At 39.7% G+C, this 22,367-nt stretch overlaps 1 protein-coding gene across 8 annotated transcripts in view; it reads left to right on the forward strand.

Annotated features, from left to right (window-relative positions):
* The window catches only part of Hacl1 (2-hydroxyacyl-CoA lyase 1), a 65,426-nt gene that overhangs the window by 14,334 nt on the left and 28,725 nt on the right, over nucleotides 1–22,367 (forward strand). For 4 of the 8 annotated variants that reach the window (XM_017802409.2, XM_008849980.3, XM_008849981.2 and 1 more), the window contains 10 exons: nucleotides 261–341; nucleotides 2,495–2,567; nucleotides 5,162–5,239; nucleotides 6,846–6,940; nucleotides 10,151–10,263; nucleotides 13,391–13,526; nucleotides 16,190–16,295; nucleotides 18,298–18,381; nucleotides 19,528–19,629; nucleotides 22,104–22,258. In XM_017802409.2, coding sequence (XP_017657898.1) covers nucleotides 261–341; nucleotides 2,495–2,567; nucleotides 5,162–5,239; nucleotides 6,846–6,940; nucleotides 10,151–10,263; nucleotides 13,391–13,526; nucleotides 16,190–16,295; nucleotides 18,298–18,381; nucleotides 19,528–19,629; nucleotides 22,104–22,258 — 1,023 coding nt within the window. Of the gene's footprint in view, nucleotides 1–260; nucleotides 342–716; nucleotides 737–1,831; nucleotides 1,852–2,494; nucleotides 2,568–5,161; nucleotides 5,240–6,845; nucleotides 6,941–10,150; nucleotides 10,264–13,390; nucleotides 13,527–16,189; nucleotides 16,296–18,297; nucleotides 18,382–19,527; nucleotides 19,630–22,103; nucleotides 22,259–22,367 lie in introns of those variants that run through there. The other 4 variants (XM_029554517.1, XM_029554516.1, XM_008849982.3 and 1 more) reach the window with 4 other exon arrangements.

Consider the following 22,367-nt stretch of genomic DNA (forward strand, 5'->3'; position numbering starts at 1 on the left):
GTGCCGTATACTTTACAAGAAACTTGATGTTTCTCTTATGCTTATTAAAAATACTATTTTCTTAATTATAGCAAAGATCTACATATCTTTCCTTTAATGGCCAAGGGGTTTCCATGGAAACTCTAACATAATATGAATCAGTTGTTGGTATGTGCCAAATATGTTTGGTTTAAAGCTGAGATTGCTGGGGCATGTGTTTCTTGTTTAGTTGCTGAACTTGATCTGCTTTTAATTTTAACTAATTTCTGTTTTGCTTCTAGGCCAGGAGTATGTCTTGTTGTTTCTGGCCCAGGTCTCATCCATGCCTTGGGTGGTATGGCAAATGCAAACATGAACTGTTGGTAATCTAATTATTCCTGCTGAAAACTTTTTGTTAAAGTATCCTTGCATAATTTTACTGAATAGAACTGATTTAGGGTGGAAAGAGTTGGGGAGAAGTAAATAACCACCTCCTAATACTTAAAAACAATAGGAAAGTGATTATGTGGGAAGCAGGCAGAGGACTGGGGAGATGGGGGTCAAAGAATACATTTCAATAATGTTGGGTAAATTAGCCTGGAGCTCTAATTTCAGCATGAAGATACTAGTTAATAATATTGTGCTGTATATTGGAAATTTGCTAAAAGAACGGGTTTGGAGTACTTTTATGACACAAAAGGTAACTGACATGATGCGTGTTAATTTGCTTGACTGTAGCATCATTTCACTATGCATGTGGATATCAAAATGTAATGCTGTAAGGGATAATTCTGTCTCCCTTAAATATAAACTGTGAAAAAAGGAATATTAAGAAGAAAATGGAAAACAGTTTACAAGAAAGAAACAATTAACATTTTAGAGTTTTACTCTGTGGATGTGTGCATCTGTGTGTGTGTGATGTGGACATAGTTCTGTTTAAGTAAAGAACTATGCATTTATTAATTTTACTGAACCTATGGCCTTGTTTATACAAGGCAAGCATTCTACTAAGCTTTGTTTTTTGTTTTTTTTGTGGGTTTTTTTTTTTTTTTTTTAGTCTTTTTGAGACAGGGTCTCTCTAGCCCCAGCTGTCCTGGAACTCACTATGTAGACCAGGCTGGCCTTGAACTCACAGAGATCGCCTGCCTCTGCCTCTCAAGTGCTGGGACTACAGGTGTATGCCACCACGCCCGGCTTAAGCTTGTTTTTTTACATTTTATTTTGAGACAGGATCTCACTAAATTGGCCAGGGTGGCTTTGAACTCCTTCTGTAACCCAAGCAGGCCTTGAACTTGTGATCCTCCTGTTTCAGCCTCCTGAGTAGCCAGGATTACAGGCCTGTACTACCACACCTAACTAAGCATATATATCTTAATTATTAATTTTGCTCTACCTAGTTAGTAAGGCCTTTATGTTTTTTTTTTTAATTTGCTTCATAAGCTGCTTGATGCTTTTTCTCTGTCTTCACCTTTAACCTTTTCTTTGCTCATGTACCAATAATACCAGGGTGAACATAATTTTTTTTATTTTTATTTATCTTTTTTTTGTGTATGTGTGTTTTGCCTGCATGTGTGTAAGTGCCCGTGTGTGTGCAATATCTACAAAGCCCTGAAGAGGGCATTGGAGTCCCCTGGAACTGTGGGTGCTGAGAACTGAACCCAGGTTTTCTGCAAGAGCAGTCAGTGCTCTTAACTATTGAGCCATCTCTCCAGCCCCAAGTCATCACATATTTAATATTTTAAATGGAAAAGCCATTGGGTTTTTTCACCATTTCTTTTTTTATTTTGTGTGGGGCATGTGCACATGACAGGGCACACATGTGGAGTCAGAGGACAACCTGTGGGAGTCAGGTCTTTCCTTGCACCATTTGGGCCCTGGGAATCATTACATGTGGTAAGCAAGTGCCCTTACCTGCTGAGCCATCTCAACTACCCTGCATTGTTTTTTAAATGTGGATCATTTCCACAAATGTGCTGTCATCCTTGTGCAGGGCCATGCCTGTCTTTGTGCTACTGAAGCTAGCACTGCATTGTGTTTCTTAGAGTTCTTTTTTTCTAGTCTTTCTCAATACTAGTCTTGCCTACTTAGGGCTTGACATTTTTTAATACGTTGAGGTTTTCTGTATTTTTTTTTTAGCCTTGAGAGATAAAAGTTGAAAAATGGCACTCATTTTGCCATTTCCATATAGGTTTACTTAGGAAAGTATAAAATGTCTTCTCCCCATCTATTGTAAAGGCATAAAATTCATTTTATGTCACTATTCCTGGAAACCTAACATCAGCCACCTAGGGGTGAAGAGGCATGAGAAAAAACATTTATCATATATTTTCCATTTTTCTGAATTGAGGAAGGTTTTTCTCATATCTGATTGCATGTAAAATTATTTTTAACCTCTAGTTTTTCAAGGAGGGTACAGTGTAGTCTCTGTATGTGTCTGTTCTCTGTCTCTAACATTTGTTGTTTGCTATGCACTTGCCTCGGTGCTGAGAGTATAATGACCTCATTTGTAATTATCTTTTAAAAATGACTGTTATAGGCCCTTGATTGTGATTGCTGGTTCCTCTGAAAGAAGTCAAGAAACAATGGGAGCCTTCCAGGAGTTTCCTCAGGTATCCGACTCTAATATTCTGGCAATAGTTGAACACCACTAAGAGTAATAGACACAATTCATCAAACCTGTAAAATTAAAAAAAAGCTGTAGGGAACGTGAGATAGCTCAGTGAGTAAAGGTGCTTGTCCCCAGCTTGATGACAAGTTTGATCCCCAGGACCCATGTGGTAGAAGGAGAGAACTGACTGCCTTAAGTTGTTCTCTGACCTTCACACGTGTGCTGTGATACTTGTGTCTACATGCACACACATACAGCGCATTAATAACAATAATAAATATAATATTGTTTAATTTGAAAAACAACTTTAAAAACATTAGAGGCGCCTAAAGTAATTGTCCTGAATAAGACAGTATCACATTGTATATTAAGGGCTTAGCCCAGGATGGTGGCACACGCCTTTGATCCCAGCACTCAAGAGGCAGAGGCAAGGGGATCTCTGTGAGATCAAGGCCAACCTGTTCTCCATAGCAACTTCCAGGCCAGCTGTGACTATGGGGAGAACCTGTCTCAAAAAAAAAAAAAAAAAAGGGCTGGAGAGATAGCTCAGTTGTTAAAAGCACTGACTGCTCTTACAGAAGACTCAGGTTTGACTCCCAGCACCTACATGGAGGCTCACAATTGTCAATAACTCTAGTTCAGGGGAGTTTGACACCCTCTTTTGACATCCTCAGGTATTGCATGATACAGGTACACATACATACAGGCAATATACATGCATACACATAAATTAAAAAATAATAAAAAATATTTTTTTAAAAAAGACCAAAAGAAAAAGAAAACCAGGAAAAAAAAAGAAAAGAAAAAGGGCGTACAGCAGGAGTGGTGGCAGGTCTCTGTGAGTTTAGATGAGTCTGGTCTACATAGAGTTCCAGCTAGTGTTACATGGTGAGACTCTCAGGAAACAAAAGAAAAGGAAAGATGCTATTTTATCCAGAAAATAAGCAGAATAGTTAATTAAAAGGAAATTTAGAAATTTTGTCCAAATGTAGTGGCACACACCAATAAAGTTTGAGACCATCTTGAGCTAGCAAGACCCTGTCTCAAAAGAGAGAAAAGAAGAGGGAGAGAAAATGAGAGAGAGATTGAGAGTTTAGGGCAGGTGAGATGGCTCCTTGCTTGCTGTCAAGCCTGAGGACCCAAGTTCAATACCTGGAATGTACATAGTGGAAGAAGAGACTCCATTCCTGAAAGTTGTCCTCTGACGGCCACATACCACTATACATAGCACATAAATAAATATAAAAACTTTTTCTTTGGTCTTTTTTTTGAGACAGGGTCCCCTATAGCCCCAGCTGGCCTGGAAAAACTCACTATGTAGACCAGTCTGGCCTTGAACTCACAGAGATACGCCTGCCTCTGCCTCCCAAGTGCTGGGATTAAAGGTGTGTACCACCACATCCAGCAAATAAATGTAAAAACTTTTTTAAAAGAAAATTTTAAAGTATTACGAAAACCATATTAATGGGGGGAGGAAAGCAGAGTATTAATGTCCAGTATTCAAGTATATGTTCCTAAAATTAAAATAATAGAGCCAGGCATGGTGGTGCACACCTTTAATCCCAGCACTCAGGAAGCAGAGGCAGGTGGATCTCTGTGAGTTTGAGGCCAGCCTGGTCTCCATTAGCTAATCGAGGCCAGCTGTGGCTGCAGGGAGACCTTGTCTGAAAAAGACCGAAAAAAAAATTAAAATAAAATAATAGCAGTTTATTAGATTAAATTAAAAATTAAAGCACAATTTGATTTAAAATCCACATGCCTGATTTTAATGGAAGTTAAAACTAAAGAATATAAGGGCCTGGAGAGATGGCTCAGCGGTTAAGAACACTTCTGTTCTTGCAGAAGACTCTGGTTCGAATCCCAGAACCCACATGGCAGCTAACAGCTGTTCGTAACTCCAGTTCTAAAAATAATAAAATATTTTTTTAAAACCTTAAAAAAAACCTAAAGAACATAAGTATAAAGGGTCTGGACGTTTGGGGAAGGCCTTAATTCTGTCAAGCCCATGTGACTAAGGGACCACGGCTGTCATCTCTTTCATAGCATTCATACTGAAAAGGATGTTTCTCTAATGCCTCAAGGTACATTCGACAGTGGAAAGGGACTACTTCTGAACTCAGGTGTTCCTGAGTACAAGCTTAGCAACAAGTACATGAAGTCGAAACTAGCAGAATGTCAGACTAAATAAGATGCAGCAGGTGCAGTGATACAGCCTAGCTGTGGACTTGCTGGGCCCCAGGACTTTATGCTTTTTAATAGGCATTGTGCTTCCCTTCCATGCATACTCTGACCAGCAGCTTATGAGAATGCCTGCTTTCCTGTGCTGTGGTACATGGTGTGTATTCTCAAACTTTCTGATTTTTGCCTGCCTGAGAAATGAAAATGGTGTGTTGTTATGATTTGTTTCCTGAATCATCCTGAGGAAGGAGTCTGATTGAATAGGCTTTTGTTGTATTTTTGAAAGTCTCCAAACAAATAAAAGTTTCTCCCTCTTGCCTCTAATGTAATAGGAAGTAATGGCTTGACATTTTGTCTTTCTTTACGAGAGTAATATGATTGTGAGTGGATTTTAAATGGTTTTCATTTTCTACTTAGGTTGAAGCTTGCAGATTATATAGCAAGTTCTCTGCCCAACCAAGCAGCATACAACATATTCCTTCTGTTATTGAAAAGGTACAGTATTTACTAAAGCTGCCCTGGGGATTGGACCCAAGGTCTTGTACATGCTCTGCACATGCTCATCCTCCAGCCACACCTTCAGAACTGTTATTTTTATTCCTAATGAAATGACAGTTAAGAGTATACCCAGACTGGTGATGCTGTTAAAAAGCTGTTTACATTCTAACATTTACTGCCATTACAGTTAATTATATACACAGAGATAAAATAAGTTATTTTTGGAAAAGAATTCTCCTGTGAGTTACTTGTTAAAATTATCTTTTTAATTATACCAGAGTAAAGATAAATGTATAATAAACCTCTGGGTCCTCTTTTATGCATTTGCAAAAATACTGAAACTAGTAAGATGATCTTTTAGTTACACAGCATGTTGAAAATTAATTTTACCTAACCAGAATTTTGTATAAATAATATTTAATTTGTTTCGAATTTGTGAGTTACAGAAATGGCTTGACACATATTACAGTGTCACCATTTCTGAAAACTCTGCCAAATCCTTAGGATTAGGAAGCAAGTGAAAGCCGATACTATAGTATAAAAACACAGCACACAGAGCCTAATGAAGAACTTCAAAGACTCAAATGTAATCGTGCATTTTAAAGCTCTACATGAATTCTTTCCTATCCCCTTTTATATTTTCTTTTATTTATTTTTTATTTTTTTGGTCTTTTTGAGTCAGGGTCTCCCTGTAGCTCCAGCTTCCCTGGAACTCACTATGTAGACCAGGGTGGCCTTGACCTCACAGGGATCCGTCTGCCTCTGCCTCCCGAGTGCTGGGATTAAAGGTGTGTGCCACCACACCCAGCTTATTATTTCTATTTTTATGTGTCTGAATGTATTGCCTGCATGTAAGTGAGCGCACCCGTGTCATGCAGTGCCGCAGAAGTCAAAAGAGGGTTTCAGAGTCCCCTGGAGCTGGAGTTAAGGACAGTTTGTAGCGGCCATATGGGTGCTGGGAATCGAACCTGGCTAGGTCCTCTGCAGTCAGTACTCCCAACCATGGAGGCATCTCCCCAACCCCCATATCCCCTTTTAAAGGAAAATATCTTTCAAAATATATAGACTTCGTGAAGGACACTTCAATTTTAATTACAACTTTTTTCTCTTAAGTAAGGATACAGTGGGAAAAAAATTAGTGTTCATTTCACACTTTTAAATTATCTTCAAGTAGAATATGATAATTGAGGTTTTTTAAAAATCTTTTCTTCTCTGGATGTGATGGTGCATACATTTAATCTCAGCACATGGGAGGAAAGACAAGTGGATCTCTGAGTTCCAGCCCAGCCTGAGCTATATAGTAAGACCCTCTCTTTTAAAAAAAAAAAAAATTCTTGGGAGCTGGAGAGATAGCTCAGCGGTTTAAGAGCACTGTTTGCTCTTGCAGAGAACCCGGGTTCTAGTCCCAGCACCCACATGGCAGCTAACAACTGTCTATAACTCCAGTTCCAGAGGATCTGACACCTTCTTCTGACCTCCTCAGGCGTTACACAATACGGGTGCACTTAACACGCATACAGGCAATACACTCATACACATAATAAATAAATTAAATACATAAAATTAAAAAAAAAATCCTTTCTTCTACTTGTGATGAACACAGGCCGTGAGGAGCAGTATCTATGGGCGTCCAGGAGCTTGTTACATTGACATTCCTGCAGATCTTGTGATCCTCCAGGAGAATGTGAATTCTGTAAAGTGAGTAATAGTCAATCAAATTCTTTTATAATTTTGTGTTAACCATTATATTTGCCTTTTACAAAGAATTTATGTAGCAGTTTATCAATTAATCCTCAGGTGTCTCAATATCTTTTGATGATTTTCTAATTAAGCTGAATCCTTGCCAAAGGGCTTAATTATCTTCATTATAATGGTATTTAGTAACTGAATTTAATTACTAAATCTAATACTTGGAACTTACTGAAAATCTAATACTTGGAACTTACTGAATTCCTCATATGAAGTTATTCTCCCATTAACCAGAGATATATCCACATTATCCTAGTATAAGCCAAGAAATGGGGTAATTGTTGAAAAATTGTTAGGACTCAGCATAAAAAAAAGTGTTCGTCTAGCTTTTGTAGCTTGATGATATTCTGAAACAGATGTATCTGTGATTCGTCATGTACTTTTGTTTCTTAAAGAAACACTGAGCTAGCTGGGCATGGTGGCACACGCCTGTAGTCCCAGCACTTGGGAGGCAGAGGCAGGTGGATCTCTGTGAGTTCAAGGCCAGCCTGGTCTACATAGTGAGTTCCAGAACAGCTGGGGCTACAGGGAGACACTGCTTCAAAAAGACCAAAAAAAAAAAAAGAAAAGAAAAAAAAGAAACACCGAGCAAAAGAAAGTAAAAAAACAAACCTTTTTTACAGAATGTCATTCACCCTTGATAAAGATGGGTAGAACTGGGGGGCTCGGCGGTTAAGAACACTTGCTGTTTTTCTAGAGGATCTGTGTTCGATTCCCAGCACCCACATGGTGGCTAACAACGGTCCATAATTTCAGTTCCAGGGGATCTGATACCCTCTTCTGGCCTTGGCGGGCATTGTATGGCACAGGTACACTTACATACATCCAGGCAAAACACTTATGCACATAAAAATAAGTGGCTGGAGAGATGGCCCAGTGGTTAAGAACACTGGTTGTTTTTGCAGAAGACCCAGGTTCGAATCCCAGCACCCACATGGCAGCTAACAAATGTCTGTAACTCCAGTTCCAGGGGATCCGATGGCCTCTTCTGTCCTACGTGAGCATTGCACGACACGGGTGTGCTTACCTACGTGCAGGCAATACACTCATAAAATAAAAATAATAAATAAAATATTAAAAAATAATAATAATAAAATATTTTTTTAAAGATGGGTAGAACTTAGTGCTAATGTGGACCATAAATCCACTAGTAATATCTCCATCTTCAGAGTGCAGTCTGCTTTTTCTAGTACAATAGTTTTTGAAAATCAAGAAAAAGAGAGGAAATCCTTTTTTTTCTGTTTCTTTTTTAAATTATTGTTTGAGAATTTCATACATTTGCATGCTGTATTTAATCAAATCCATACCCCCCATTCCAGCCTCCCAAACCCTGCCCCATCCCCTTTCCATTACTTTTTTCTAGGTAGTTGTAAGCTACCCAGTGTGTGTGCTGGGAACTGAACTTGAGTCCTCTGGAAGAACAACAGATGGTCTTGACTGTTGAGTCTCTCTCTAGCCCCACTGTGTCTAAGGATTGACATCTTTAACGTTCAGCACGTTTCTTTTTTCTCATGCATATTTCATTAATGTACTGATTTTTGTATTCAGGACTTTGAGATTCGGTCTCATTGTATAGTCCAGGCTGGCTTCAAACTCTCAGTCCTCCTGCCTCTACCCTCAAGTACTGGGATTATGGGTGTGGGCTACCGTATCGAGCTTTCATACATATCGTACATATTGTGTTCGTTCCTACTATAGTTTATTCACTTAGCATCATAAAGTGTTCCATTGTTTCAAATTATTTCTTCTCTTTTTTGTGGGGTAGGGAGATTTTTGAGACAGGGTCTCACTATATAGTTCCTGGCTGGCCTGGAACTCACTATGTGGAGCAGGCTGGCCTTGAACCCACAGAGATCTACCTGCCTCTGCCTCCTGAGTGCTAGGTTTAAAGGCATGTGCACCACGCCTGGTTAAAAATTTTTTTTATTAAAATTATTTCTTAAATACAATTTTTGTGGACTTTGCTATTATGGAAATGACCTTCTAGTGGCTGCAGACAGTGGTCTTCACTGTGTATTCAGTATACTGGGGATGATTTCTATTTGTGAGAATCAGACACAAGGACATCAACTGTGAATATACCTGGACATGATGGTCACAATAATATTTAGGAGTGAGGGACAATGAGCTTTAGATAAACTAAAACTCTGTAACCCTTCTTTAAAATTTTTGTAGAGGTTGATTACCCTATTTTATTATATGTTCAGATATTTGGATAATATAGGTCCATATTTTATACAATATGATTTTTTAATAAGAATAAATGACATGTCACAGTGAGGACTTGTTATTCAGAAATACTTAACTGTGGCGGTTTTAACAGTTCTTTTACTAATGCCTTTTGTTATACTGTAATTTTAACTTATCAGTGAGTGGAACTAGGGAGTACTGAGGTGCTTAACAGCAGAGACTTTGGAGACAGTGACTGCAGTGCATTTCCTGCTACATGACACCTGGAACCTTGTTACTTTCTCTGGTTTTTTTTTTCCTCAGTGGTAAAATTGATATAATAGATTACCTTACTTTGTTGTTTTGGGAAAATTAAATGAGAAGAAATGGCACCATCTTATTACCTATTAGCTTTTAGTATGGGTTAGGGGTTTGGGTTTTTTTGTTGTTGTTGTTTGTTTTTTGTCTTTTTGAGTCAGGGTCTCTCTGTAGCCCCAGCTGGCCTGGAACTCGCAGAGATCCCCTTGAACTCACAGAGATCTGCCTGCCTCTGCCTCCCAAGTGCTGGGATTAAAGGTGTGCACCACCATGCCTGACTGGGTTAGGTTTTTTTCTATTCTAACAACTGCTACTGTTTTCTGTTTTACTCCTACTATGGTACAAAGCCAGTGACCCAATTTGACTGGCTCTTAGATTTATTAAGGAAAACATGTGAAGTTACTAGATGTGATAAGGATTTGATGGTTGTATAAAAGTGATAAGGAATTGATGATTGTATAAAAGAAGATTCTTACCTTTAGAGCTGCATTTGGAAGTTTTTGCAGGTAAAATGTCTGATGTCTATATTGGTTTAAAAAATTGGGGGGAGGGGGAGGTTGTATGTGTCTGTGTGTGTGAAACATGCAAAATGACATGATCTACATATTGAATATATAGAATTTATTATACTTAGCTTCTTTTAACTATTATAGCATCACTCTTTCTTTCCAGGTACAAGGAGTGCTGCATGCCACCTCCTATCAGTATGGCAGAAACCTCTGCTGTGTGTATGGCAGCATCTGTTATTAGGAGTGCCAAACAGCCTCTACTCATCATTGGAAAAGGTAGCATGGAGAACTCTTAACTCTTGTGGGGCTTTTGAAGGAATGCTAATTTTTTTTTGTTTGTTTTAGACATTGTCGTTTCGTGTGCTCTAATGTTTGAAATTGGAATGACTTTTTTTTCCCATTCAGCATAGTTAATTAGATTTCTAATCATAGAACTCAAGCTTGGATGCTGTGCTAGATAGCTTTAGTGTCAACTTGACACACCTGGGTTGTGGGAGCCTCAGTTGGGGAATTGCCTCCATTGAACTGGCTTGTGGCCATGTCTGTGAGGCATCTTCTTGATTGTTGTGTGATGTGGGAGGGCCCAGCCCACTATGGGTGGTGCCAGGCCTGGGCAGGTGGCCTGTGTTGCATAAGAAAGCAGGCTGAGCAGAGTTCCTCCATAGCCTGTCCTCTAGCTTCTGCCTCCAGGTTCCTGCCCTGAGTTCCTACCTTGGGCTCCCGGATGAACCGTGACCTGGGATATCCAAGCTAAATAAACCCTTTCCTCCCCAAGTTAGTATTGGTCAGAGTGTTTTGTCACAGCAATGGAGAAACAAACTAGGACAGGTGCCCAGGGCTCACTCTTACAAGGAAATAACTCCTGTTACATTTCTTGACTTGAAAGTAAATGTATTTCTGGGCTGGAGAAATGGCTCAGCACTTAAGAGCCTTTGCTGCTCTTACAAAGGACCTAGGTTCAATTTCTAACACCCAGATGGTAGCTAACTCCAGTTCCAGAGGATCCAACACCCTCTTCTGACCTCTGCAGGCATTGAACAACACAGGTGCATTTATATACATGCAAGCAATGCACTCATGCACATAAAAATAAAAATAATAAATTTTTTTAAAGAAGTAAATATTTTTTTCTATTCTAAAACATTTTAGAAAATCTAGAAATGTTTTAGAAGAAATCTCTCATCCAAGGAATTTTATATGTATAACTGTTTTGCCTGCATGTATGTAAATGTACCACCTATATGCAGTGTCCATGGAGGCCAGAAGAGGGCATCTGATCCCCTGGAACTAGAGCTACCATGTGTGTGCTGGAAACTGAACTCCGGTCTTCTGTAAGAATATCGCGTGCTTGACTGCTCTTGCAGAGTACCTGGGTTTGGTTCCCAACACCTATATGGTGGCTTAATTCTAGTTCCAGGGGATCTGACACCCTCTTCTGGATGCATGCATATGGTACACTTATATAAATGCAGACAAAGCACTCATACACAAAATAAAAATAAAATTTTTTTGCTTTCTTTTATTTTTTAGAAGAAGCATTTCATTACAGCTTTAACGTACTCAATAACAATTTCCAGAGCAAAGATACATCTCTTTCAAAGTGGCTATAAAATTTTTAGGTTCACAGTTGAATTAATACAGTTATACAATATTGAACTCAGTATAAACCCTGTAAGACATAAAATTGAATGAGTTTTTAACCTTTAAAAAAGATCTCCATTTCATTTTAAAATATACTGTTTCTTACAGAAAGACTCATTGTTTTTGCTAATAACACTTAGATGTTGGCACATGCATCTCTAATCTGTATGTATCTGATTATTACTAGTCATGGATCGGTTGCACTTGGATCCTTGGCACCCGTGTATGGATATAAAGTCATTGGGTAGATTTCAATAAAATATTTTTTAAAAAAAGAAACATTGAGGTAAGAAAAAGAATAAGGGAGCTGGAGAGATGGCTCAGTGGTTAAAAACACTGGCTGTTCTTGCAGAAGACCTGGGTTCGAATCCCAGTACTCACATGGCAGCTGACAACTGTCCGTAATTCCAGTTCCAGGGGATCCGACAGCCTATTCTGACCTCCGTGAGCATTGCACAACATGTGTGCACTTACCTACATGCAGGCAATACACACATACACATAAAAATAATAAAATATTTTTAAAAGAATAAAAGGGGTTGGGCATTTAGTACAGTGGTAGAGCTCTTGCCTAGCAAGCACAAGGCCCTGGGTTTGGTCCTCAGCTCTGAAAAAAAAGGGAAAAACTTTCTGTCTGAAATAAAAAGGACTATTTTTCATCATACATGTGTAATACAGGAATTTAAGGAGGTCTTTAGTGGAGAGCATGATACTTAGTCTGAAAGTACACTAGTTACTAGGATTCCATAGAGAAATGTATTTCGAATATCAATTATCAGCCCTGGAAAAGAATATGTGTTATATAGCTCAGAAATAGTGGCCTTTTGACACCATTCCTGTATGTCTAGACAATAAGTTGTTTTCAGTGTCATTGAGGAAATATGGTGAAAGTAGATGGAGCCTTTGTCTTTCAGGGCAAAGTTCTTCCCTCCCCTCCTGAGCCTTCCAGTAAAGATAGTGCACCAAAGAATTGTGAGTACTTCAGTAGGACCAAGCATAGAGCAGGGAAGGGAAAGTAGCAAGAGATACAAAATAAAAGCCAGGCTTGGTCTTTAATCCAACAGTTGGGAGGCAGAGGAAAGTGGATCTCTGTGAGATTGAGGTCAGTGGTGTACATAGTGAGTTCCAGGCCAGATCTGGCTCCAAGGAGACCCTGTCTCAAAAACCAAAACCAAAACCAAAAAAAAAAAAAAAAAAAGCAGGAAAGAGAAAGGAGAGGTGGGGGAGAATACAGCTTTTGTTTAGAGGTAAGTTCTTCAGAATAACTGGGCATATTATTGAGGGGAAATTAGAATGATTGCTTTCTTAAATTGTTTTGTTTTCAACACCAATCTAGAGATACCTAAGAAGAGGGAACCTCAACTGAAGAATTTTCTCAATCAGATTATCCTGTGGTCATGTGTGTGAGGCATTTCTTAATCAATGTGGGCATCCCTAGGCAGGTGGCCCTGGCCTATGTCAGAAAGCTAGCTGAGCAAGCCAGGTGCAGCCAGATCCAGGGGTGTGGCATTCCCAGTCTTAAATACAGCAGTTTCCTTCCATGGTCTCTGCTTCAGTTCCTGCCCTGACTTCCCTCAGTGATGGACTGTGATAAAGATGTATAAGCCAAGTAGAACAGTAACCATAATCACTATTTGTTTTGTGTTTAAGCCCATGTGTATGCAGGAGAGTTTGGGATCTAAAAGCAATTTCACATGAAACATTTTGGGGTTCCCACTGCCAAGGTTAACGGAATCCTCTGATACATTTGCATTTCTTGCAGGTGCTGCTTATGCCCATGCAGAGGACAGTATCAGGAAATTGGTAGAGCAGTGCAATTTGCCATTTTTGCCCACACCCATGGGGAAGGGTGTTGTCCCTGACAGTCATCCAAACTGTGTAGGTGCAGCCAGATCCAGGTGCGTGGCATTCCAGGTCTTAAATACAAAGACTTAAATGTATAGATTTTAGATTTGTGATCTTGATGAATTGAAAGAGGAGATTGTAAATGAATCATGTAATTTTAAACATTTTTGTTTCATCGGTATTTTGAAGATACGATTGATTTTGTTCCTGCCCTGTGGTTTTAGTTGGAAAATCTTCAGTTATTTGTATCACTGCTCTATATGTAGTATGTTGTTTTTCTCTGGCTACTAAGAGCTTTCTTATCGAGGTGTGGTAGTACTTGCTTATATTCCTAAGAGACTGAGTCAGGAGTGAGTTGGGGTCCAGCCTGGGCTACACAGTGAAACCCTATCTCAAAAACAAAGAAAGAGAAGGAAGGAAAGGGGAAGTGGGGGGAGTATGGCTTGGAATGAGTGTATGCTGAAGCTTCATTGAGGAGAGGAAGTTGGACTCTTATTCAATCCCCCTTTTTCTATATTTGTGAAAATTCCTCAAGTGAAATTCACACCAGCATAATATCTGCCTTCTGCTGTCTCTTGAGTGATATACTTACAGTACCATCTATGGACACCTTGGAATTTTCACAAAGCAGAGTATCCAAACTTAGATATCACATTGCTGAAAACTCTTGTAAAACACAGCCTGGTCTCAGTTAATTAGACATTAGATGAAAACACTTAGTGTATTTTAAAGGCAATTCTAGGCTAAGATGTAGCTCAGTTGGTAGAGTGCTTGCCTGGCATGCACAAAACCTTGCGCTGCATAAACTGAGCATGGTGGCACATGCCTGCAGTCCCAGCACTCAGAAGGTAGAGACAGGATGCTTACAAGTTCAGAGCTGGGACTAGAGAGATGGCATGACAGTTAAGAATGCTTAGTGCTCTTACAGAGGACCTGGGTTCAGTTGCAAGCGTCAACATCAAATGACTCATAACCACCTCTAATACCAGTTCCAGGGGAATCTTACATCCTCTTCTGGCCTCTATGGGCACTTGCACTCACATGGTACACACACACACATACACATAAATTTAAAAATAACTAAATCTTAAGAAAAAAAGCAGCAGCAGAGGCAGGACGATCTCCGTAAGATTGAGGCCAGCCTCGTCTACATAGCGAGTTCCATGCAGCTGGGGTTCAGGGAGAGCCTGTCTCAAAAAAACAAAACAAAAACACCACCACCAACAAAAAAGGTTCAAAGTCATCCTTAGTTACATAGAGAGTTTGAGGCCAACCTGTGCTACATGATACTTTGTCTCAAAAAGGAAAAAAAAGGGAAAAGGCAGCCTGGGCTATATGTGACCCTGACTTGGAAAAAAAAAAAAAAGAACACAATTCTGGAAGATGAATTAATAGTCTTTAAAAATTAATACTCTTGCCAGGCATGGTGGCGCATGCCTTTAATGCCAGCACTCAGGAGGCAGAGGCAGGCAGATCCTCTGTTAGTTCGAGGCCAGCCTGGTCTACAGAGTGAGTTCTAGGCAGCTGGAGCTACAGGGAGACCCTGTCTCAGAAAGACCAAAAAAAAATATTAATACTCTTGGGCTGGAGAGATGGCTCAGCAGTTAAGAACACTGGCTGTTCTTGCAGAAGACCCTGGTTCGAATCCCAGCACCCACATGACGGCTAACAACTGTCCGTAACTCCAGTTCAGGGGATGTGATGGCCTCTTCTGTCCTCCAGTGCCCTTACCTACATGCAGGCAATACACGAATACACATAAAAATAAATAAAATAAAAATTAATAATCTTTGCCAGGGGTGGTGGCGCACGCCTTTAATCCCAGCACTTGGGAGGCAGAGGCAGGAGGATCTCTGTGAGTTCAAGGCCAGCCTGGTCTACATAGTGAGTTCCAGGCCAACTGGGACTACAGGGAGACGCTGTCTCAGTAAGACCAAAAAATTAATTAATTGTCTTTAAAAAATCTGCGTCTAGGAATCAATACAAAGTGTGCATTGAGATTCAAAATGGACTTTGATGTGGCTCAGCAGAGCACATGCATGAGGTTCTAGGTTCTATCCCCAGCACCACCAAAACAAAACATCCAGGCTTAGTGGTACGCATCTGTAATCCCAACATTTGGGAGGCTGAGGCAGGAGAATCACAAGTTTGAAGCCAGAAGCCAGCCCAGGCTAAAAAGCAAGACCCTATCCTCAAACATAATAAAACTAAAAATTTTCTTTATTTTATATGTATGTATGGGGTATTCACATTTGTGCTCACACGTGTGTTGGGGGTATGCATGCATTCATACATGCAAATTAAGAGGCCAAAACATGACCTTGAGTGATTTCCTCTATCACATTCTACTTTGGTGTTAGGACAGGATCTCTCTTACTGAGGGCTTAACCATCTTGTCTAGACAGCTGGCCCATATGATCCACCTGTCTCTGTGCCCACAACTTTTGAGTCACAGCTGTGTGCCACAGCACCCAGCTTTTATATGAGTGCTAGGACTCCAAATTCAGGTCTTCATGCTTGTACAGCAAAGTACTTTACCCAACAAGCCATCTTCCCAGCCCTCCAAAAATTATTTTAATTTGAAAGATCAAATTTACCCTAGAAGTTCCAAATTATGTAGACTTCGGAAATACTTTAAGAAGTTTAGAATAATTCAAGCTTTAAAAAAATCACTTCTTTTTTTGTGTGTGTTATATCAGATTCTTTTTTTAAACAGGGCTTTGCAATCTGCTGATGTGATTATGTTATTTGGTGCCAGACTAAACTGGATTTTACATTTTGGACTGCCTCCAAGATACCAGCCAGATGTGAAGTTTATTCAGGTACTCAGAGAGGGAGACTTCCAGTCTGCTGTCTGTGCTTCATTGTTCTCCCGCCCAGACATTATCAGCACTGCTTTTTTCTTGGCTTTTGTAAAGAACCTTTTCTCTTCTTACAGAAATAGATTTTACAAATTATCCAGCATAATTACAGGTACCAAAGTAAGCTGGCTTTTCAAGCCTACAAAACATAATGTGCTACTTCTAATGAGAAAACCTTTCAAAATCAAGTTTCAGCTAGTTTGAAAAGCATAATTTACCTCTTCTTCACAGTTCAAGTATGTGTAAAGAGAGAACAGAGGTTTAAATAGGGTGGTAGATGGGAATGACATATTCAGCCTTGTTAGGGAGTGAGTTTTTCTTTTAGATGCCAAAACTTTGTTTCAGCTTTTGGAAATCTCTAAATGACTCTGCTTTCCCTGTCACTAAATAAAATGTCTGGAAAATACTCTGACCTCTCTTTGTGACTCTATAAGCCATTTCCATACTGTGGGAAGTACCACATATAGAGGCATACAGCCTGTTTGCTCTACAGCAAGCCGATTCAAGTTGATGTTCCATGACCAGGCTGCATTGCTGTCTTCTCCCAGTCTACCATATACTTCTTTTTTTTAAATATTTTATTTATTATTTTTATTTTATGTGTATGAGTGTATTGCCTGCATGTGTGTGAGTCCACCTGTGTTGTGCAATGCTACGGAGGTCAGAAGAGGGCTTGGAGTCCCCTGGAACTGGAGTTAAGGATGGTTCGTAGCCGCCATGTGGGTGCTGGGAATCAAACCCGGGTCCTCTGCAAGAGCAGTCAGTGCTCTTAACCACTGAACCATCTCTCCAGCCCCTACCAAATACTTCTTAAGGGGTCAACGTTTAATATTAAGTTTCTTTCCCACATGGAGCCATTGAGAACTAAAAACCATGAAAAGGCAAGGTTATGTGGTACCTAGAGAATGCTGCCAGTCTTGTTGATTATTGGCTAAAATGCATACACTTGAGTGATTAAATTATTCCTCCTTGCAGAAGCCACTTCTGCTTGTTCATGTCCATTCATAAATGGAACTTCGGAGTAAATGGAAATTATATACACTGTGCTCTAGGATTGGCTCCCAAAATACAGTCCCTGGACCACTAGCATCAGCATGGAAATGCAGCTTTGGACCCCTATCCCAGATGTGTTGCAGTCAGAAACTCTGAGGTGGACTTCAGTAATCTGTGGTTTAAAAAGCCATAGATTTATTTAACTAGGCGACTCCAATATATGAGTGAATTTGAGAACCCCTATCTTGATAGGCATTCCAAATGTAATTCAGTAGAACCTTATTGTTGGCTGCATTCAACTATAACTGAGCAAGTCAAATGCATTCTGTGAGTAAAATGGGAGAATACCAAAATTTCATAAAATGGACTCTAAAATGAGAAATGAAGTTCTCTATTCTAGCTGATAGTCATATATTTCCATGAATGTTTACTTTTGTTAAGGAACTAGCTTACTAAATGTCACATCTTTATCATAATGGTATACTTACATAGTTTATTATTCAACTGTAATTAGCTTCTGAAAGTTTTCTAAACTTCGCTTATTGTTTATTGTTTGTGTGTGTGTGTGTGTGTGCGTGCGCGCGCATGTGTGTAAGTATACATGATGGCACAGCATACATGTGGAGGTCACAGGACAACCAACAGGAAACTTCTCCATATGGGTATGTCCTGGAGATTAAGCTCAGGTTATCAGGCTTGGTGGTGGGCACCTTTACCACTTCTAAAGGTTTTTAAGGGCAAGCCAGATGTGGTGGCACATACCTTTAATTCTAGCACTTGGGAGGTGGAGGCAGGCAGATCTCTGAGTTTGAGGCCAGCCTGGTCTATATAGTAAGTTCCAGGCCAGCTAGGGCTACATAGTGAGTTGTAGGCCAGCTGGGGCTACATAGTGAGACCTTGCCTCGAAAAACAAACAAAAAATTTTTTAAAGACCAAACCTGGCTTGTTCTTCAGGCTCTTCTCTTTTTAGGTTGACATCTGTGCAGAAGAATTGGGGAATAATGTAAAGCCTGCTGTGACTTTGCTAGGAGATGTAAATGCTGTTTCTAAACAGGTGAACATTTGTTTGGGTTTTACTTTATGTGGATTGGTGTCTAATGAGCAGGCAGTTCTTGGAAATGTTACTCTTGATTCACTGGGTGGCTGGTCTGTTAATACATTGCTGCCTATTTCAAACTAAGTTTATGATAGAAAACTAACTTTTGAAAAAAAAGATTTTTATTTATGTGTATGTGTATGTACCTAACATGAATTTACTGTATCACATGTGTGGGGTCCTACAGAGGTCAGATGAGGGTATCACATTCCCTGGCACTAGAGTTACAGGCTCTTATGAACTGCCTGATATGGGTGCTGGGAACTGAATCCATGTCCTTTGCCAGAGGAGCAAGCACTCTGAACTACTGAGCCATCTCTCTAGCCCCTGGAAAGCTAACTTTAACTGTAACTTTGGAATTCAGTAAATTATACTTATTGTACATTTGTACATTGCTGATATTTATGAAAGTTAACCTTTTTTTTTTTTTGAGACAGGGTCTCCCTGTAGCCCCAGCTGTCCTGGAACTCACTATGTAGACCAGGCTGGTCTTGAACTCACAGAGATCCGCCTGCCTCTGCCTCCCAAGTGCTGGGATTAAAGGCGTGCGCCACCACACCCAGCAAAAGTTAACAATTTTCACAAGGCACATGAATATTTAAAATATTTCAAACCAGAAATTACTAAATAGGATCCAACTTTCTGGAAAAAAAAATTAAAGGAATTGAACTTCTAGCCATAAAATGATTTACACAGTGGGAAAATCTAACAATATATTTTCAGGTAATAAAGCAATTTTTACTCTTTAAGCTATAATCAGTGACTTGTTCAGGCCCCTATTTGTATATAATTTATATATTTCATTGTGACAGGAGGTAAAATACATTTCTCACTTGATTTTTGGACGATACTTGTTGTAAGTGTAGTTTACCATGCAACCCCATCACTTATGAAATCATTCTGGTGCAGTATCCTAGGATACTGACCTAGACAGATGTCATCATAACACCCATTGATCTGCCATCAGCTGTTTGCTGCTGAGAAGAAAAAGTTTATGAGCAATGTGAAGGGTAAAGTCATGCACTGATGTGTCTTTAAGATTTCTGTGTTAACGGGATGCAAGTTTGTTTTCAAAAAGGAAAGAAAAGTTCTTTTTTTTTTCAGCTTTTAGAACAATTGGATAAAACAGCATGGCAGTGCCCTGCAGAGAGCAAGTGGTGGGAGACTCTGAGGGAGAAAATGAAGAGCAATCAAGTTGTATCAAAGGTAATGTGCGGCCAGTGATGGAACAGATGCTCCTGGAAAGCATTGCATGTGTAAGCTCAGGTTCAAAAAGGGGTGCTGCTGGGGCACAACTCTCAAAAGTTTACAAACCAAAAATGAGATGACTCTAATACCAGGGCTGAAGAGATGGCTCAGTGGTTAAGAACACTGGTTGTTCTTGCAGAAGACCCAGGTTCAAATCCCAGCACCCACATGGCAGCTAACAGCTGTCTGTAACTCCAGTTACAGGGGATCCAACAGCCTCTTCTGTCTTCCACGGGCTTTGCATGACATGGGTGCATTTACCTACACACAGGCTATACACGCATACACATAAAATAAAAATAATAAAATACATTTTTTTAAAAAAACAAGTCTAATACCAAATGGTAGCAAAGTTTTAACTATATTAAATAGGAAAAAATGCATATATAAAACAATAATATGGTAGTTTACTTTGAAAAGAGTTTGAAGTTCCTTGAGGAGTTGGGCCTCAGAAGGGATTTGGTTTGTGAGTTACTATGAAGTGGTAGATGACAGTCATTCTGACCTTAGAAAGTTGTCAGTTTGGTTTTGGTGCAGAACATTACAATGAAGTGCTCTTCCGAAACCTTAAGTCCCAAGGCTCGGAACATGTGAGTGTCGTCGTCAGTTCCTTCATCAAAACTGAATCTGACGCAGTGCAAGATTCTCCCGCCCCCATTTAGCTTTTATATCACTGCTGGAAATTCTTTTGTGGCATTCTTGTCTGCCCACATGGCTTTGCCAGATAGTGAAGGATTTAGAAATTGTCATGAGTTTTGAAACCGCCAGACTATCCCTGACTAGCACTAAAATGAGTCACTTCTACAGGGTCTGATGATTGCTGTTTAAAGTCGTTGTATATAAAACATTTTCTCTGTCAGATGAGTTGTTGGGATTTTTTCACTGTTGTATGTATTCATACGCATTTTGGTGCAACTAGATGCAGTTTTTTGGTGCATACTTGGATTTCTTGCAAATTTACAAATTTCTTGCAAATTATGCAGATTTTAAATCTGAGTTATGCTCAAACATCAGCAGTCTTAGAGTGAGTTCCCATCTGTAGATTGTACCTTGTGGCAGAATTGACATGCCCTGATCCATCTTGCAGTGAAGTTCTAATCAGTGATTTGTTTCTGCTGCTGAGAGCCACTCTCAGCTCTGCCCTCCATTCTGTAACGCACAGTCTCCTTTCCCTAGGGTCCCTGTAGACGTTTCCGCTCTTGTCTGGTGTAGAATATAGGGAGTCTGCCATCTGTCTTGGTGTAATTTCAGCAGAGCAGAGTAGCACAGGTGGAAAAAGTGCTGGGACCAGATGGGCTGCTGCTGAAGCACCAGCTGGCTTCTGCTCAGCAGTAGCAGGCGTACGGCTGCACAGCAGCATTTACCTTAATATTCCCCTTCATTCAGGGACTTTCTAAAATATAGGACGAGCTGTGACTCCTTTACTCCAGTGTGTAAAGGAGGAGCAGATTTTCAGATTGTCTTCCCTTGTCCTAACAGCTTAATTTTAAATTTAGGGCCAGACTTCAGGTGAAAATATTCTGGAAAATACTTTTTCTAAAGGAAAATGTTTTTCTAAGTGTGGTCAAATAAGATTGTTCAGTTTTGTTTAACCCAGTGTTGCTCAGCCATCTTTATATTAGGACTTCTCAGAGTCTTAATATACTAAGGTGTGTTGTGGATCACCAGGACATGGGCTGTTCCCCAGCCAGCTTAATCGTAGCCCAAACTGGGACTATGGGACACATTTTTCCTAGCAGGTCACTGGATTATTGACTGTTGTATCTATTTAGAAACTCACAAGTTATAGCTCCTTCTGTAGAAGTATAGGGACCTTCCTTCCCCCAAACTCAGTAAAACCATTCTATTCTTAGAGCTTTTTTTAGGACTTTTGTGACTATGTTTTGGGACTTTCACAAAGCTTTGGCACTTTCAAGATCAAGGGGAAAGCCAGGCATGGCAGTGCACTCCTGTATCCCAGCACTGGAGATTACAAGCATCCTGGTACAGCTGGGTACAGCTTTCAGTGTACACTTGGATTTCTTGCTGGTGGAATTATGCAGTAATTATGCATAAAATATAAACTCACTCTAAGACTACTAATATACTAATATACTAGTGAACATAAATAGAATTGTACAGTATGTCAACTGTATAGCCGTTTGGGACTCCTATAGCTTGTAGTTGATACTGAACTAGTCCCAAATAACTTTGATAGTAGCTTATTAACATTGGTTATTTTCACTGGGCGTGGTGGCACATGCCTTTAATCCCAGTACTTGGGAGGCAGAGGCAGGTGAATCTCTTGAGTTCAAGGTCAGCCTGGTCTACATAGTCAGTTCCAGGACAGCTGGGGCTACAGGGAGACCTTGTCTCTAAAAGACCAAAAAACAAAATTAGTTGTTTTCATTATGTCCCAATATAATTTACATTATATACATTTATTATTTTAGGAATTAGCTTCCAGAAAATCCCTGCCTATGAATTATTATACAGTATTCTACCATGTTCAAGAACAATTGCCCAGGGACTGCTTTGTGATAAGTGAAGGAGCAAATACTATGGACATTGGACGTACTGTACTTCAAAACTACCTTCCTCGTCACAGGTAAGACTTCCAGGAAAGAAATAATTATAATGTGCTTAATTTGAAACCACAGTAATTGAGATTTTCAGAAAAATAGAAAACTGTACATGTTCAGTGTATAAGAGCATAT

Source organism: Nannospalax galili, unplaced genomic scaffold (genome assembly GCF_000622305.1).
Source record: "Nannospalax galili isolate Female #2095 unplaced genomic scaffold, S.galili_v1.0 scaffold364, whole genome shotgun sequence".
Taxonomy (NCBI): Eukaryota; Metazoa; Chordata; class Mammalia; order Rodentia; family Spalacidae; genus Nannospalax; species Nannospalax galili.